This window comes from Schistocerca gregaria, chromosome X, assembly GCF_023897955.1.
Source record: "Schistocerca gregaria isolate iqSchGreg1 chromosome X, iqSchGreg1.2, whole genome shotgun sequence".
Lineage (NCBI taxonomy): Eukaryota > Metazoa > Arthropoda > Insecta > Orthoptera > Acrididae > Schistocerca > Schistocerca gregaria.
In genome coordinates, this window is record NC_064931.1 from 718,042,936 (window position 1) to 718,060,019 (window position 17,084).

General features: G+C 42.0%; 1 protein-coding gene across 1 annotated transcript in view; it reads left to right on the forward strand.

Moving 5' to 3' along the window:
• The window catches only part of LOC126299396 (uncharacterized), a 1,761,671-nt gene that overhangs the window by 1,562,836 nt on the left and 181,751 nt on the right, over positions 1–17,084 (forward strand). The window contains exon 7 of the mRNA XM_049991269.1: positions 2,188–2,409. Coding sequence (XP_049847226.1) covers positions 2,188–2,409 — 222 coding nt within the window. The remainder of the gene's footprint in view (positions 1–2,187; positions 2,410–17,084) is intronic.

The following is a 17,084-nucleotide window of genomic DNA, read 5'->3' on the forward strand; positions in this document are numbered from 1 at the left end:
ATTGTTGTGCTGCTGAAAGCCATGCGACCCCAAGGCCGAGAGGGCATCGCAGCCGAGCGGCCCTTGTGGCCGCTGCCGGCTCTTTGACAGTCTATAGTAATTTAGTAGGAAATATTAATGCAAATCCGAATACATTGCCGATTTTAGATAAACGAGGCACATCCAATAACACTACAATATTTCACTATAGAAGCTAACATTTCACAGCAAAATCAAAAATTTCAGGATGGACCTCTGCATAAATAACTTTTAAAGACTTCGTGCGATATCAGCATTCGGCATCTCAGAGGATGGAATTGCACTACAGCTACCAGATTTGAAAGCTTCGTATCTGTATCTATGTTAATGATTTCTTTATAAAGTCTTTTATATCTTTTTCTCGCTCAGATGTTTGTCAGAACGTCGTATTCTGCACATTTAAAGAGCATATGAACACAGCGTTAACACCTCATATTTTGTCATACTTGTGTTTTTAATTAATGAACAATTTCTTATTTTGTCTGCAACCTTAAATATAGACTGCCAGTACTATTAAAAAAACTATGCTTATTAAAAATAGTGAGTCACATGTGTTATCGGATAGCATAATTAAAAAGAGAACCAAAAGACACTTCTGTCAAGAATGCATAAATAATTGTTTTAAAAAATTTAGCGACAGTATGTTGTCATTTAACGTGCGCTCACTTGCACAAGAGTACTAGCATATTAATTGAAGAATATTCTTTTATTTGCAGTTATTGTGAATGATCTTAGTGTGACCGACTGTTTATAATATTTCTTCATAAGACATTGTCGTAATACATTAGTTTAGTCTGGGAAGTAGACATGTTGAGTCATATCATTTCTGTAGAGCTTAATAAAGATGTATTTTTGGTGGGTATGGCCTTCAACCAACTGGAAAGCGGACAGTGGAGTAACACGACGGGAGTCAATTCGAGACTGGGACTTTTGGAGTGAGAATCTCAATGGAGCGATTCAGCACTTTATGTCAAATGCAGGAAGAAGGCAGACCTACCTATTGTAGCGTGCGTCAATCACTCATAGAGGTGCTTGATTCTGAGAGGTGAACGGCCGCTACAATACTGTAACTTCTGAAGCGACTCTGTATTACGAGAGGTATGAATTTTACCTAGAGTAGGGCATTGTATTACGGAATTGAGGATAGACAGTACGTGTTACTATTCTTTCTACCGTATGTTTCAAATTGTGAATTATTATGTTGAAATCTTAACTGATTTAAGCTGGGAAATAGTTCGCGTATTGTTATTACGAGATGGACTTAGTTTTCGCATATCATATCACTATGAAGTTTCCGGGTTTTGCTAAGATTTTAGTAACTCTCTCAACGTAACTCAAGGGGATTTGATAAGGGCATTTTCTGTCTGTATATTAACTAAGTACCGTACGACCACATCCCATTTATTTGAGATGTCCTTTCTTGAAAAAACATTATTCAACATAGTTCTCTGTCGTCTACATCAATTACGGACATAAGAATACAATCCTTTTTACTACATCATTCATTTAACTTTACTTTTGTATTTCTGTATATTTTATTAACTCGCAATTCTAGCCAGTGCTTTGACTTTTTAACTGCAGGATCATAGCTACAGAGTATTATTTTCAGCGAATTAGCTACGGGGCATAAAAGCAGACGTGCTTTGCTTGACACTATGACTACATTGAGATACTCTTTTTAAATACTGCCGTGCATAGCCGAAGTATCTAAGGTACTAGTAACCACAGGTGAAGAGGCAACTGCTTTGCTCGTATGAGGTACTGTTTCGAAGAGCAACGTCCCCTACAGTAACCGTTAGTTACCGTCGCAATTCCGTTGGACCCTTCTCTCGGCATGTGGTCGCCTTAATAGTTGATTATCTATGTAAATCTCACCCTACATTCCTACATTTCGTGCGTTGGGAAGTTTCCTATTATTCCGTTGAGCCCTTACGTTGGCACAGTTGGTGGCGTGTCAAGTATACTTCTTGCTGGCGTGTTTGACCAGTCTCGGAGAAGATTATAGTGTCCAGTTGCTTTTGGAAGCTTTATCTGCCCCCTATATCATTTTTAGCTTCCCTCTATCACGCACGTATGTCCTCTAGAACACTTTCCTAAGGCTTTGTCAGTATGATACCACTAGATATGTGAACTATTTATCTAACTGTATGCCTTTCCTTTTTCTTACAGAACCCTTCCAGCAGCTCACAATATATATTGCCATGGTAACAGAGGCTTTAATGGCGCTGTACTCGAAGTGCTTGGAATTCAAAGGGCTGTTCTACAAATCTCGCATGGTGCTCCCGTGTGACGGCAAGGATGGCCTCAGTGGAAAATTCCTGTACATCCAAGACAATAGCAACGAGTACACACAGACGGTTCTCTGCGAAGTCGAAGTCTTCGCTTACAGAGGTAAGCTGTAGTCATAAGCTACCAGATTCTACGCTTACCACCTGTTGCTGGACAGGTCAAAGTGACGAGTAATTATAGATGAATCAGCATCAGAGGTGCTTCTGGCGCGCCAGCACTGTGGGATAACGTTTGTTAAGATCGCTCTGATACACTCGTCTTTATTTTCCACAACAAGTCCAGTCAGTGTTTTCTCTTGCGTTACTAACACTGGTAAGGACAAAACCCCACTTTATTTACTGTGGTTATACTCCATGAACGAAAGTAAGCCGGCCGCGGTGGTCTCGCGGTTCTAGGCGCGCAGTCCGGAACCGTGCGACTGCTACGGTCGCAGGTTCGAATCCTGCCTCGGGCATGGATGTGTGTGATGTCCTTAGGTTAGTTAGGTTTAAGTAGTTCTAAGTTCTAGGGGACTAATGACCACAGCAGTTGAGTCCCATAGTGCTCAGAGCCATTTGAACCATTTTTGAACGAAAGTAATATAATTTTTAATGTACATGTTTGTAACGACTTATAACGTAAAATTGTAGCTATACAAACAGGAGACCAGCAGCTTTGATACAAGCATTACAACGGTGAGCCAAATACACCCTCCATATTTCAAATAGCTCTGCTATCCGCTAAACAAATAAACAGGCCGATATGACTCTAGGAAGGAGGTCATGCTCGATTTCGGCTGAGACTTTGTGAACCTGACGTGGAGTCTCTCCACCGAAAATAGAGAAGAGCGGGTGAGATCTGAATATCGAGCATGTCAGCGTGAGAGGCTGCCATTTCCAATCCCTGCATCCGATATATATTCACACTGCTCATAACGTGACGAAGTGTGCCTCACATTACTTAGAAGGTTGTTTGTTTTGTTACTAAAAATGAAGTAGGTTGCATGGCCACTACCAGCTAAAAATTTCTGTTAACGTAACGTTCGAAATAATTACTTAGTGACCATTCTTACCTCACTTTGTGGATAAGTTTGGTTACTAACTTTTAGCTTTCTTGTATACGGTCTGTTTACTATTATAAGTACGAAAGAAAGAGGCGAGTAGAGAACAATGAAAGAAGTAAATAACACTTATAAACACAGTTTCGGAAAGCAATGGTTTCCCCGATACGAAGTTTTACGACTGAGCACATGAACACCTAATAACAGAGTCCCCGAGAATCCGAACTGCTGATATACGCTTAAGGACAAACATTTCCGCAAGTTATCCGCATGGCTACCGTTCACGTGAAGGCAGGCGTCAGTGCGTCACCTCAACGAGTATCGCGCAAGTTCAAAAATCGCAGGTGTGTACTGAATGCATTGACAGCCATCCAAAATGAGTTCCTGGAGCTCATCGACAGTATCAACACAGCTGGAATACAACAAATCGTTTAAATACGCCCACCCAAAACATCCCAGAGGTTGAAGTCGGGGGACCTGGGAGTCGCGGTGTAGGTGAGTCAGAATCGATGCTCTTGTTGCCGAAACGCTGTTTGTCAGTCCTTTGGTATCCAGAATGACAAAATCAAACGAGGCCAGTTTATCACTGTGTTTCACTTGCAGTTTTTAGAAATAAATACAGCCGTATGCAACATTGAGATGACTGCGGTTGGTTTCTGGACCTATGTTTAGTCGGATTATGTGTTCGATTCATTCTCCTCTGTTTCCTCTTTCGTTTGTACCCGTAACAGTCAAACAGTCTGTAGATGCGTAAACAAAGAAAACAGCTAGCCACGCGGGATTAGCCGAGCGGTCTAGGGCGCTGCAGTCATGGACTGTGCGCCTGGTTCCGGCGGAGGTTCGAGTCCTCCCTCGGGCATGGGTATGTGTGTTTATCCTTAGGATAATTAAGGTTAAGCAGTGTGTAAGCTTGGAGAATGATGACCTTAGCAGTTAAGTCCCATAAGATTTCACACACACACACACACACACACAAAACATCCAGGGGTGGAAAACTTTAGTAGAAATGAAACGAACCTACATCAACTGAAAATTTGTGCGAATGTATTACAATAACTGAAAATTTATTTCTTGATGTTTAATAGTATGGCTACAATTGATAGAAGCCTCAGGTAGAACCGCCTAGTAATACAGAAAAAATGTTGAAGTAAAACTTACATTTCTTCCAAATAACTTATATTTTTTCCTAAAAATATGATGAACATAACTTACTTGACCTTCATGAAATGTCTTTCAGTATAAGCACCAAAACTAGACCGGTTTGTTCAATTGTATTTATGTAGCTTGTATTTTGGGGAACACTTAGAATTGGCTTGATCCTTTGTCAAAGCTAAATAGAATTGTTGTTCTCTCCGAACTTGTGTCTGCCAGTTGCTGAGAGGAACGCTACAGCTATTGGCTGCATTTCTGTTATAAGAGTCTGCGCTGAAATGACCAGTTAGTGTACTACTCGATGCCTACGTTTCCTTACAACATATTCATTAGTTATATTTACATATGTGCCTCTGAAGTGTGCAGCATGGGGCACTTTGAATTCTGTGGCAGCTGCTATTTGCCTAATATATCTCTAGGGGTCATTTGCGAAGAGGACTGAAGGATAATCGCAGTTTCTGCACTGAAGAACTCTTCTTGAAGTGTTCTAGGCAGTTGTACAGGGGTTTCCTGCGAATACTGCCATTTAAGTGTTTACAGCATTTCTGTTACACCATCTCCACAGCCAAACAAACTTGCGACCATTCGCAGCCCCTTCCTTGTACATACCAGTGTACCCAGTTACACCTGTCACGAGTTCCATACATTTAAGCAGTGCTCAAATACGAGCAGTGCAAATGTTTTGTACACAGTTTCTTTCGCAGACAGACTGCAGTTTACCCTAGTATACTAACACAGCATCGTAGCCACTATTTAAAATTCTTTCTTCATTTGCACCCAGCGCCGTCAGTCATTTGTTCGGTATATGCAGACTTGTCTTCCCCTTCAGTTTCGACAGTCTACAGCTCCTTCTAGTACCGGAGAAGTTACTTCATAATGTCTTAACGCATCCTATTATTCCACTAAACTAAACTACGTCCGAACAGCCCTTGGAAGGCCCAACGGTACTGATCGGCCGCCGTGTTATCCTCAGCCCACAGGCGTCACGGGATGCGGATATGGAGGGGCATGTGGTCAACAGCCCGCTCTCCCGTATGTCAATTTACGAGATCGGATGTCCTACTATTCTATCGTTTATTATTTTCAGTGTTTCCCACGTATCATTTCCTGACCGATTAAATGAAGAAAATCCTCATTTCTTATTTTAACAGTTCACCTAAAATTTAGTATTCTTCTACAGCCCCAAATGAAAAACGATTTACTTCTCTTCGTATCCGATTTCCTCAGTTAGTTACTTAGTTGATTAGTTAGTTAGTTACATGTTCCATTGATCAGTTAAACGAGTTTTTATCCAAAATAAGTGGAACGAGTCAGTTTAAAAAAGACAAAGTTCGGCGGGCGCTGACGCGGAGGATTTAGTATGTGCTCGATGCACAATACGGTGGTCCACCCTTGTGGTTGTTAAGACGTGGTCGACCGGATTCTTCAAGCAGAGTAGGCCTGCACTCACGTTCACATGCAGTCCAACATCGGGCCGCTGACACTTTCGAATACCCAACAAATCGAATTCGACAATCGACCAGATGGAGGATTACAATGAGGCCAGTTTCAGGCTTTTGAAAGGTGAAGATAACGTAGTATCATACGAGTACGCGGCATCTCCACGTCATTCACAGTGATTCCACAACATATAACATCCTTCACGCACCTCATATACCCTATTAGGCGTGGTAACGACGTAACACTTGGTTCAAGATTCATAAAAGAAGGTTTTGTACATGCAAGAAGCCTGGAGATACTGGAAGGTCTCAGATAGATTATATAATGGTAAGACAGCGATTCAGGAACCAGGTTTTAAATTGTAAGACTTTTCCAGGGGCAGATTTGGACTCTGACCAGAATCTATTGGTTATGAGCTATAGATTAAAACTCAAGAAACTGCAAAAAGGTGGGAATTTGAGGAGATGGGACCTGGATAAACGGAAAGAACCAGAAGTTGTAGAGAGCTTCTGGGAGAGCATCAGCGAACGATTGACAGGGGGGGGGGGGGGGGGGAAGAAATACGACAGAAGAAGAATGGATAGCTTTGAGGGATGAAATAGTGAATGCAGCAGAGGATCAAGTAGATAAAAAGACGAGGGCTATTAGAAATCCTTGGGTAACAGAAGATACACTGAATTTAATTGATGAAAGGAGAAAATATAATAATGACTTACATGAAGCAGGCAAAAATGAATACAAACATCTCAAAATTGAGATCGACAGGTAGTGCAAAATGGCTCAGCAGGGATGGCTAGGGGACAAATGTAAGGATGTAGAGGTACATATCACTAGGGGTAAAATAGATACTGCCTACAGGAAAATTAGAGACCTTTGGAGAAAATAGAACCACTTGCATTAATTTCAAGAGCTGAGATGGGAACCCAGTTCTAAGCTAAGAAGGGTAAGCACAGAGTTGGAAGGAGTATATAGAGGGTCTATACAAGGGCGATGATCTTTAGGACAATATTATAGAAATGGAAAAGAATGTAGATGAAGATGGAGATATGGTACAGCGTGAAGAGTTTGACAGAGCACTGAAAGACCTAAGTCGAAACAAGGTCCCGGGAGTAGACAACATTCCATTAGAACATTGACAGCCTTGGAAGAGCCCGGCCTGAGAAAACTCTACCATTTGCTGAGCAAAATGTATGAGACAGGCGATACACCCTCAGACTTCAAGAAGAATATAATAACTCCAATCCCAAAGAAAGCAAGTGTTGACAGTTGAGAAAATTACCGAACTATCAGTTTAATAAGCCACGTCTGCAATATAATAACACGAATTCTTTACAGACGAATGGAAAAACTGGTAAAGCCAACCTCGGGGAAGATCAGTTTGGATTCCGTAGAAATGTTGGAACACGTGAGGCAATACTGACCCTACGACGTATCTTAGAAAATAGATTAAGGAAAGGAAAACCTTCGTTTCTAGCATTTGTGGACTCAGAGAAAGCTTTTGAAAACATTGACTACAATACTCTCTTTCAAATTCTGAAGGTGGCAGGGGTAAAATACAGGGAGCGAAAGGCTATTTACAACTTATATGGAAACCAGATGGCAGTTATAAGAGTCGAGGGGCATGAAAGGGAAGCAGTGGTTGGGAAGGGAGTGAGACAGGGTTGTAGCCTATGCCGGATGTTATTCAATCTGTATATTGAGCAAACAGTAAAGGAAACAAAAGGGAAGAAATAAAAACTTTGAGGTTCCCCGATGACTTTGTATTTCTGTCCGAGACAGCAAAGAACCTGGAAGAGCAGCTGATCGGAATGGACAGTGCCTTTAAAGGAGGATGTAAGATGAACATCAAGAAAAGCAAAACGAGGATAATGGAATGTAGTCGAATTAAATCGGGTGATGCTGTGGGAACTAGATTAGGAAATGAGACGCTTCAAGTAGTAAATGAGTTTTGCTATTTGGGGAGCAAAATAACTGATGATGGTCGATGTAGAGAGGATATAAAATGTAGACTGGCAATGGCATGGAAAGTGTTTATGAAGAAGAGAAATTTGTTAACATCCAGTGTAGATTTAAGTGTAAGGAAGTCGTTTCTGAAATTATTTGTATGGAAGTGAAACGTGAACGATAAATAGTTTAGACAAGAAGAGAATAGAAGCTTTCCAAGTGTGATGCTACAGAAGAATGATGGAGATTAGATGGGTAGATCAAATAACTAATGAGGAGGTACTGAACAGACTTGGAGAGAAGAGAAATTTGTGGCACAACTTGACCAGAAGAAGGAATCGGTTGGTAGAACGTATCCTGAGGCATCAAGGGATCAGCAATTTAGTAATGGAGGACAGCGTGGAGGGTAAAAATCGAAGAGGGAGACGTAGAGATGAATACACTAAACAGATTCAGAAGGATGTAGGATGCAGTAAGTACTGGGAGATGAAGAAGCTTTCACAGGATAGAGTAGCATGGGGAGCTGCATGAAACAAGTCTCTGAACTGAAGACCACACACACAACGACACCAGGCAAAACCAACGCTAATGCACCCTAATGGCCTTTCTATGTGAACATCGGGGAGAACGACGGTTTGAATACCCGTCCGGCCATCCAGGTTTGGGTTTTCTTGGATTTCCCTAAATCGCTATGGGCAAATGCCGGGATAGTTCCTTTGAAAATGTCGCCGCCGACTTCCTTTTCCATCCAGTCGTACTCACAGGTTGTTCTCCGTTGTTCGGGAAGTTAAACTCTAGCCTTCCTTCGTCCCTTCTATCTGTGAAAGAGAATTGCAATTCTGATCAATTACATATCCGCCGAACTTGTGTATATGTAGGAAGTGATATTGACACCGGACAAAGTCTTCAGGATGTTTCTGTTTCTTACTGTCGAGCAAGGTATGTGCACCAAGTTTGGCTGAAATATGTCCATGTGCTCCAGAGTTGTGCAGAAATAAACACACGTGTTCATGTAGATGGATAGCGCCAGTAGAGAAACAGGTTCTCCTGAACGTACCTGCCGTCGATGATGTGATCATTTTGAAACGATGTTTGAAAACCATTATTATTTGACTTTGCTTGCGCTATAGTCTGGGTGTGAGAAACGAATATAGACGTAAATATTAGGATCCTTTTTCTCGTCGTTTTGGTCTGTATTGTAGCCTATAACAGAGGCTAATCGTACAGGATCAACAGTTCAAGGAGAAGGAGAGCAGAATCTTCTGAAATATGATATATTAGGAAAATCCTGAAGATCTGATGAGTAGATGGGATAATTACAAGGGCTGTTCGGAAAGTAAGGTCCGATCGTCGCGAAGTGAAAACAGCTGTGAAAATCATTTTTTTCTTATTCGCAACAGATAGCCACATCTTCCAGGTAGCTCTCTAAATATTCGCCTCGCCGATTTTGACGTTTTTACGAACTTTCCAGTACTCTCGTCACAGAAAGCAGCCGCTTGTCCTTTCCGGCAATTCTCTTCGCTGGATTGCCTTTCGTTGTTTGTGCCAAAATGTTGTCTTCGTAGCCAGCGGTTAATGTGAGCAGAGATGAACAACGGAGGGAGCCAATTAAGGGCGGTCTTGTGGATAATCAAACACTTCCCATCGAAAACTCTGCAGGAGCGTCTTCATTGTTCCTGCAAAATGCGGTTGAAAATTGTCTTGAAGAAAGACACGTATGACATTTATATTATGTGGGATGCATAGCTTCAGGTGAAATCTCTCACCAGATCCACATACTTGGCGGGAGACACTGTTGCTTTAAGCATTCTACGTGACTACGTGATCACTTTGCTTTCTGAACAGAAAAGAGCGACATGAAGCGATCGACAGGCACACTAAATACACTGCCCAACACATCTGTGCAAAGTTCCATCGGATTTTTGCAGTGGTTTCCATTTCACGCCTATTCGTAACTTGCTTTACTAATATGCCCTGTAATGAAGAGTGGATTTATGTAGGGAGAAAAGGAATTTATGGCCTAACCTGACTAATAGAACAGGACTTATCTTAGTTCAATGAGAAAATTCATTTTACTGATGGAGGGTATTGTGGAGTTTAAAATTATAGGGGAATGCCGAGGCTGCAGTATAACAAGCAGGTTGGAATGAATGTAGATTGCAGTAATCATGGAAAGATTAAGAGACTTCCATAAAATGTGTGACCAGCGTAGACGGGAGTATCAAACCACCATTTCAATTGCAGACCATAACAACAAAAATAGTCCTAACAGAGAGGGCCTGCACTCCCGAATTGGACTCCAGTGTCTTGAGAGCAATACACTGAGGTGACAAAAGTCGTGATGGGGATCAACAGGCTTTGAAAGTGAAATGATAGTGGCAGTTAGACTCATGGCACATTCAATTTTGGAAATCGTTAAAGCACTCCATCTTCAGGCCACAAGTGGCCCATCGGCACTATCCGACCGACGTGTCATCCTCAGTTGAGGATGCGGATAGGAGGGGTGTGTGGTCAGCACACCGCTCTCCCGGTCGTTATGATGGTATTCTTGACAGAAGCCGTTACGATTCGGTCGAGTAGCTCCTCAATTGGCATCACGAGGCTGAGTGCACCCCGAAAAACGTCAACAGCGCATGGCGGCCTAAATGGTCACCCATTCAAGTGCCGACCACGCCCGACAGCTCTTAACTTCGGTGATCTCACGGGAACCGGTATGGAAATCGTTAGGGAATCAAATATTCCAAGATCCATAGTATCTAGAGAGTGCCGAGAACACATTTCAAGTATTACCTCTCATCACGGACAACGCAGTACATCTACATCTACATCTACATCTACATCCGTACTCCGCAAGCCACCTGACGGTGTGTGGCGGAGGGTACCCTGAGTACCTCTATCGGTTCTCCCTTCTATTCCAGTCTCGTATTGTACGTGGAAAGAAGGATTGTCGGTATGCTTCTGTGTGGGCTCTAAGTAGCTGACGGCCTTCACTTAACGCCTAAGAGCAGCGGCGTTTGCACAGAGTTGTCACTGCTAACAGACAAACAACACCGCGTGAAATAACAGCAGAAGTCAATGTGGGATGTACTTAGAATGTATCCTTTAGGACAGAGCGGCGAAACTCGGCTTTAATGATCTATGGCAGCAGACGACCGATGCGAGTGCATTTGTTGACACCACAACATCGCCTGCTGCGCCTCTCCTGGACGACTGAAAAACCGTGGCCTGCTTTGATGAATCTCGATTTCAGTTAGTAACGGCTGACAGCGGGATTCGAATGTGGTGCAGTCTCCAAGAAACCATGGAACCAGTTTGTCAACAAATTACGTGCAAGATGGTGGCGGCTCCATAATGGCGTTGGCTGTGTTTCCATGCAATGGATTGGGTCCTCTGGGGGTTCGGCTACTTGGAGAATATTTTCAGCCATTCGTGCACGTCATGTTTTCCCAAATAACGATGGAATTTTTATGGATGACAATGCGCCATATAACCAGGCCACAATTGCTCGCGATTGGTTTGAAGAAAATTGAGTGAATGGTTTGGCCACTCATAACGCCCGACATGAATCCCACTGGAGATTTATGGGGCATAATCGAGAGCTACGTTCATGCACAACATTCAGCATCGGCAACACTTTCGCAATTATGGGCAGCTGTAGAGGCGGCATGGTTCAATATTTCTGCAGGGGACGTCCAATGACTTGTTGAGTACATATCACGTCCAGTTGCTGCAATATGTCGCACAAAAGGAGGTCCGACACAATGTTAGGAGATTTCCCATTACTTTTGTCACCTCTGTGTTTTGTGAATTCCAGTAGACGTCGAACAATAGCAAATCAACCGAGCAGACCTACTTCTCTGTATGCGGGTGTTAATGCTTCTTTGAATTCCAAGTGATGTGTGGCAGTAATCCTGTAATCGAATAAAGAACCTATACGACGATACGCAAGGTAGCTTGATTGCGGATTTTAAAATATTTGTCACCCACATTAAAGCCACGTATTTTAGTCCAACCTTTACCACTAAAGTGATGTAAGACGCTCGAATGGCAACATGTGTGACGGATGAAAGTGTTCTCTGGGCTGGGAAATGATCTCTGATGTTTGGCTCTGGCAGGTGATGCCGACTCACGGTGAGTGCCTCTATAGCAGGAGTACAAGCCACGCGTATTTAAGAAGAGGGGCGAGGAGCCACAAGCTTGGCAACGTCTGCATTGGCTGGTCGCGGTTCCAGTAATTGCCGCTCGGCGCACAGTTCCACTTCAGCGCGCCTTCTGCGCTTCACAGCTTATATGCTAAAGAGGGTCGTAGTTAATACGCACACGTTCTAATGAGAGCTCTGCGACAGATTTAGTCACCTAGGCTACTTTGAGCAACACAACGCGTCTCTAAGGGCTCATATCCCGGAATGTAAATCACTCTACCGTATTTGCGTAAGGTGTCCATGAAATTAAAATATTCACCATTGTAGTACTGGGGATTTAATTTCATATTCCCAACGAGGGAGATATTACCTCTTCTGCCAGATTTCGTAAATGTTTCTTATTTTGTAGTATAACTTTAATTTATATTTACACTTATATCATAATTACGAGGCGTATTCGGAAAGTAAGGTCCGATTAGGCACGAAATGGAAACCACTGGGAAAATCTGATCGAACTTTGCACACATGTGTTGGGAAGTGTCTTTAGAGTGCCTGTCGATCGCTTCACGTCGCTTTTTCCAGTTCAGAGCGCAAAGTGATCCAGTAGAAATCCCTAAAACAACAGTGTCTCCCGCGAAGTACGTGGATCTGGTGAGAGATTTTGCCTGAAGGTATGCAGCCCACATAACATAAATGCCATGCGTGTCTTTCTTCAAGACAATTTTCAATCGCATTCTGCAGGGGCAATTAAGACGCTCCTGCATCGTTTTCGATGGGAAGTGTTTGATTATCCACAATACAGCCCTTAATTGGCTCCCTCCGATGTTCATCTCTGCTCACATCAACCACTGGCTACGAAGACAATATTTTGGTACAAACAACGAAATGCAAACTAGCGTAGAGAATTGGCGGAAAGCACAGGCAGCTGCTTTCTGTGACTAGAGTACTGGAAAGTTTGTACAGATGTCTAAGTCGGAGAGGTGACTATTTAGAGAGCTAACTGTAAGGTGTGGCTAACTGTTGCGAACAAAAAAAAATGATTTTCACTGTGTTTTTCACTTCACGATGATCGGACCTTACATTCCGAACAGCCCTCGTAAGAACGTCTCCCCATTCATATTTGAATGTAATAAAGTCCACTGAAGCTTTACGAAATAATTATACACACATATTTAAATTAAATGAGGGTGCACATTATACATGCAATTGTTAAACTGTTAAAAAGGTAAGAAAATGACGCTGGACTTATTTAACATAACGGCTGTCTGGCGCTTTTCCTCGAACTCACACCAGCGATTTCACACCTAGAGTATGTACTGAAATCATTACACTAGCTAATGCCTAACAGCGTAATTTTCTTCAGTAACTTAGAACTTAGTAAATACTGACTGCACAAAGGTGATCAGTGGAAACAAGACGAGGTTATCACACCCACTCTCCATTTCAAAGAGTTAGGCGGTTAAACGGCTCTTGCACTATCTGACAAGAAAAATGTGAAGTACACAGGAGATCGAATGTCAGTGTAAGTTCGTACAAGTGCACACCGTCCGCTGGTATGTAAACGATTAATGTGTGATGGATAGAAGAGCCACCAGAGAGCATTTGTGTTGATCGTATTTAGTTTTATTAACAGGCCTTTTAAGTTATACAAGGAGGGTGAAAGGCGTCGTATGTTGAGTGCTCACTGTGAAGCACGCAGAGCTGCAGAGTACTCGTGTGAGTTAGAGTTAACGGCACCTGACAGAGTTTGAAAAGGGCAAATATCGTTGATCTATATTTAGCCGGCTGGCCGATTCTGGCAATACTGAGATTAGTGGGGTATTCGAATGTTACAGTGGGCCGATGTTGAAATCCATAGGAACGTGAGGGCAAGCATACTTGCTGTCGACCTGTCGACCGTCTGACAACCACAAGGAAGAATCGCCGTGCAGTGCACCAAGCACATCGAAACTCCTTCACATCTGGGCCTGCCATGAGAGAACAAGTAATGGGCTCCCTCGACCTTAGAGATTAGAATAGATTAGTTTTTCATTCCATAGATCCGTGCTGAGGAGGTCCTCGTGGATGTGGAACATGTCAATATATTTTAAGCTGAAATAACAATACTAATAGTGTGAGTATATACAATATATCATTTGTTTCTATTAAAAAATTCGTCAATGGAGTAGGAGGAGTTGGCCACTAGTAAGTCTTTCAGGTTCCTTTTAAACTGATCTTTATTTGTTACTGAATTTTTTGTGTTTGAAGGCAAATTAGTGAAGATGAGTGTTCCTGAGTAGTGGACCCCTTTTTGAACTAAAGTAAGTGCTTTTAAGTCCTTGTGCTGATCATTTTTGTTCCTGGTACTGTATGTATGAACTGAGCTGTTTGTTGGAAAAAGAGATGTATTATTTAGGACAAATTTCATTAAGGAGTAAATATACTGAGAGGCAGTGGTTAGTATACCCAGTTCTTTGAAGAGGTTTCTACAGGGTGTCTGTGAATTTACTCCACAAATAATACGTATTACACGCTTTTGGACTCTGAAAACTTTTGTTTGACTTGAAGAGTTACCCCAAAATATTATACAATGTGACATTAAGGAATGAAAGTAGCCAAAGTATGCAAGCTATTTCATTTTCATGTCACCTATGTCTGTAACACTCGAATTGCAAATACAGATTTGTTAAGGCGTTTCTGCAGTTCTGTGGTGTGCTCCTCCCAACTGAACTTATTATCAAGATTAATCCCAAGAATTTAAGACTGTCAACCTCTTCTATCTGCTCTTCTTCATACTTCATGTATATGCTGGGTGGAAACCTCTTACAGGTTCTGAATTGCATATAGTGAGTCTTTTCGAAGTTTAATGTCAGTGAGTTGGCTTTAAACCATTTATTAATATCCATGAAAATATCATTAGCAGGTCTTTCTAGAACTACACTCGACATACTATTTATTGCAATACCTGTGTATCCTGAAAACAAAACGAACTCTGCTTCTGGCAGTGTAATTCATAAGAGATCATTAATGTACACAAGAAAAAGCAATGGTTCTAAGATGGATCCTTGTGGGACACCACATGTAATTTCTTCCCATACTGATGATGACTTATGACTTAACTCACTAGTCCCTTGCACTGACACCCTTTGATTCCTGTTAGCGAGGTATGACTTGATCCATTTTGCAGCACTGCCCGTGACACCATAGAATTCGAAATTATTTAAAAGGATGTTGTGGTTCACACAATCAAGAAAAGTGTCAACTCTCTCCATTCGTTGGAGACTACCAACGACCGGGTTGGAAAAGTACCGCTCCATGCTTTGGCTGCCATTAACACCACAACACAAACGGTTGCTCTAGGAAAGGTGCCGTGATCGGAAATGTGGATTGCTGATGAATGGAGTGGCTTTGTGTTCAGCGATGAATAACGGTTCTGCACTGCCACAGATGACCGTCGTCGGCTAATATATTGACGACCTTGTGAGAGTTCCCATTCTTCCAATGCTTTGGTGAGACCAGCGGTGTTACAGAGACATAAATAAGGAACAGAAGCCATCAGAACTCCCGCTACAATTTTTTTGACCTCACAATATTCGATACAGTTCTCGCGACGCACGAGAATAGCAAGATAGCGTAATATTTTAGTTTACGAACAAGGTGCGAAAGTTTTGTTTCTCTTTGTCGAAAAGTAGTTGCAACCCTCCCAACGGACATGACAAACAACGTAACAACCTATTACACGCCAAAGCTGTATCGCCGCAGCGGGATTAGCCGAGCGGTCTCAGGCGCTGCAATCATGGAGTGTGCGGTTGGTCCGGGCGGAGGTAGGAGTCCTCCCTCGGACGTGGATGTGTGTGTTTGTCCTTAGGATAATTTAGGTGAAGTAGTGAACATCTGAACATTTGTCACTTTTCTTATGAAGTGGTTGAACAAACACATATTGTAACCTGCCTGGAAAAGTTTCCTGTGCTAGTGATGCACTGCATGTATCAGCAAGGACATCACGTATTGGAAAATCTTTTTAGAATTCTGTCTGAAATTCTACCAACTCCACGTGAGCATTTAAATTTTAGAATTTTTAGAATTGTATTAATTTCAGTGAATGATGTTGGTGCTGGCCGGCGTGGCCCAGCGGTTCTAGGCGCTACAGTTTGGAACCGCGCGACCGCTACGGTCGCAGGTTCGAATCCTGCCTCGGGCATGGGTGTGTGTGATGTCAGGTTAGTTAATTTTAAGTAGTTCTAAATTCTAGGCGACTGATGACATCAGAAGTTAAGTCCCATAGTGCTCAGAGTCATTTGAACCAATGATGTTGGTGCTATTTCTAGTTCCTTACAGTTTTGTGGAATGACATTTTTAATATGTTCTCTTGTTTCTTCAAGAGAACCATTTAACCCTATATTTGGCCTACGTTTGGAAAGTTATCGTTAAAAGTACTGCCAACGTGTGAATTATCAATCACAACACTGTCATTTAGTTTAATTGTTATGTCTCTTCTACAGTGCTTGGTTGCCATGTCTCCCGTTTGATAGTGTCCCATATAGTTTTAAACTCATTATCTGCATTATTTATTTCTGCCAGGACAAGCATACTTCTGGGCATTGTAATAACTTCCCTTAAAATACTACGTTTTTTTGTGATATGCAAGTAATGTCCAATCCTGACTTCCTCTAGCCATTACATAAATTTCCCTCTACCTCTTACATTAGATTTTAATTCCCTTAGTTATCCATTGCTTACTTGTTTCTTTAATTGGTCTTCTGGACAATTATTTAGGAAAGCAATTCAAATATTGACACAGATATACTACAGAATAAATTGAATCTAACATTAACATCTCTTTCTGGATATACTTAATCCCATACCACCCCACTTAGCTTATCCTTAAAACATTACATCGTGTTCTCATTAATAAGCCTCACTGCTGTGTATGAATCTGTCTCAGGATTGAAAGGTGCCATATTGTTCAGATTCACTGATTGTGCATCATCATCAGATAGTCCTTTAGCAACTGTGTGGACATTAATTGCTTCAGCACTGTCTATAAAAATGTTATCCGTCAGTGTCGTACTATTTTGCTG